The 2,422-nt window shown below is 60.3% G+C and overlaps 1 protein-coding gene across 1 annotated transcript; it reads right to left on the minus strand.

The window, feature by feature from the left end:
* Positions 1–7: 7 nt before the first annotated feature.
* Positions 8–2,349, minus strand: PTMA (prothymosin alpha). The gene is given in 5 exon segments (XM_017886403.1): positions 8–344; positions 782–875; positions 1,323–1,394; positions 2,075–2,319; positions 2,322–2,349. Coding segments are annotated over 5 exon segments (573 nt in total). The 3' UTR covers positions 8–210.
* Between the last annotated feature and the right edge of the window lie 73 nt (positions 2,350–2,422).

The following is a 2,422-nucleotide window of genomic DNA, read 5'->3' on the forward strand; positions in this document are numbered from 1 at the left end:
GGGCAGAAAAGACTGTCAAAGGCCCCTCCAACCCCAGGACCCTATCCAGCCCACTGCCTCAGCTCCCACAGGCAGAGCAAGAACCAGGGACCCCCAGCTCCACAGCCCAAGGCCTTTGCTCTGGGAAGTTGAGCCCAGCCCTGTTCCTTCCTGTTCTTAAGATTCAGGACCACACAGTGGCCACCTACAAAGTCAGAAACAGTCCCTCCGCTAGAGGTAGGTGGGAAGACCCAGATGGCAAACCCCGCTTCTTCTCAAGCCAGAACCCACCTCATCATCTTCAGCTGCCCGCTTGCCCGTAGCTGACTCAGCTTCCTCATCTTCATCTCCATCCTCTTCCTCACCTGGAGAATCAAAGGCCAGGTAAACCACACTTCCCTCCTACTGTGGCTCCTGGGGAAATCCCGAGGAAGATGTGGCGGCCTGCAAGGTCCCTGCCCTGCCTCTGCTGCCTGCAACTGGGCCCAATCAGGACACCTATGCCCACTGCACAGGTGGGAATCTCCAGAGGACAGAGGCCCAAGCAGCTGCACCCCAAGAAGCCAGCCCAACAGATCTGTGGCTTTCAGAGCTGCAAGAAACAAACTTTCAGGTGTGAGCATGGGCACAGTTCCTTGTCAGGGAGACACTCCCTGACTCTACAGGTGGGTGCCCATGGTCATGTGGTCCACTGGCCCCAAGTACCATGGTCCCACTCCCAGGAGCCCCAACTCCTTCCCCTTCTGCCAGACAAGGCCAGGAAGAAGTACCTGAAAAGGGGAAGACAGACAAGGCTACTCACCATCACCTTCTTCCTCCTCTTCCTCTTCTTCCCCACCTTCTTCCTCTTCTTCGTCTACCTCATTGTCAGCCTCTTGCTCCCCATTTTCCTCATTCTCCTCGACAGAAAACAGACCACGTTCTTTACCAGCTGGCCCAGGGATGGACAGAGCGTTGCTCCTGATGCCCAGTCTCCCACCAGAGGCTGCCAGCTACATCTACAGCCCAGCCAAGCCCACCCCAGAAGCCTTTCTCCAGTCAACACCCTCCAGGCTCCATCATGAACCCTACACATTAACTGCCCCAAGGCAAGGGCAAGGGCTTCCCCACCCTGGGACAAGCACAAACTCAGACGACCAGAGCTCCTCTAAACCTATTCTTGTTCAGGTGCTGCTCGAAAGGTTTTTATAAATATTTAACTAGCAATATTCGCGCCTCGGGTAAAGCTCACTGGCTACGATACTGCCACTGTGCAAAGCTATATATATACAAGTTTAAAGTAGAGCAGGAAAAACTTTGCGGGGCGGTAGCTGCCAGGGCTCAGGAGCAAGGCGGACACTCACAGCATTCCCGTTAGCAGGGGCGTCTCTTCCATTTTCTGCCTCTTCCACAACTTCCTTCTTCTCCTTTAAGTCCTTCAAAAGGGAAGAAGGAACCAGTAACCAGTAAGTCTTCCGAGCAACCCCAGGGTAAGCAAATGCGCTGAGAACTACCAGTCTGTTCTGTCCATCCCAAATTAAGAGTCGCACGCGACACGTGGAGAAGGGCCTAATGTCCTTGCGGTCCCTCTCCCACTGGTCCCTCTCCCACTAGTCTGGCGAAAGGAAAGCCGGCGGGGGCATCTGTGATCAGGTTTCCCATCCTTTAAGGCCCGCTACAGCGGCCTCAGTGGCGGTTCCCACTGCCGCCTGGCGCTTCCTAGGAAAGGAGCCATGTGGCGCCACAGCCCCAACCCGTCGGGCCGGGTGGACCAGCCCCGGACACTCACGCCCATCAGCCTGCTTCCAAGAGCAAAGAACCCGCCCCTCGAGCGGTCTAGGAAGGTGGCAGTCTATGTCTCAGAAATAAATAAGGCAAGGAGGGAGGGGCCTGCGATCGGGGAGGGCCCCACGGGCGCGCCAGCCTAGAAGGCCCGCGAGGCCGCACCGCCCCGGCCAGGTCAGGTCTCTGAAAAAACCAAAGCATACCGACCCCCAAAATCCGACCGATATTCCTAGAGGCTGCAAACCGCTGCTTGGCGGTGCCCCAGGCCGGGGCCTGCCGCCGGAGTAACCAAGTCCCGGCCTCCCCGCGACGGCTGGGGTCCCGACCGCACCTCGCGGGTGGGACTCCGCCCAGGATCCAAAAGGCAGCGCCGCCCCGGGGCGCCCGGTAATTTTTTCCACACGACACAGCCGCCAATACCAACAGGCGTCGGGGCCCGCGGGAGCCCCTCGACCGCTGTCCGGCGAGCAGCCCCGGGCCACCTGTCGGCCCTCTCCGTCCGGCCCACCCCGCTCCCCGGACCCCAGCTCCGCCCGCTCTCGCCCCCTGGCGGACAAAGTCCCGGGGAGCTGTGGGGCAGGGAGGTCGCGGCGCGCAGGCGCGCATCCCCGCCCGGCGGGCTTTGCGCGCGGGCCTCGGCACGCACCGCGCGCAGGGAGCACGTGGCCCGGGGCCGCCG

The sequence above is a fragment of the Rhinopithecus bieti genome, unplaced genomic scaffold, assembly GCF_001698545.2.
Source record: "Rhinopithecus bieti isolate Rb0 unplaced genomic scaffold, ASM169854v2 scaffold_13704, whole genome shotgun sequence".
Taxonomy (NCBI): Eukaryota; Metazoa; Chordata; class Mammalia; order Primates; family Cercopithecidae; genus Rhinopithecus; species Rhinopithecus bieti.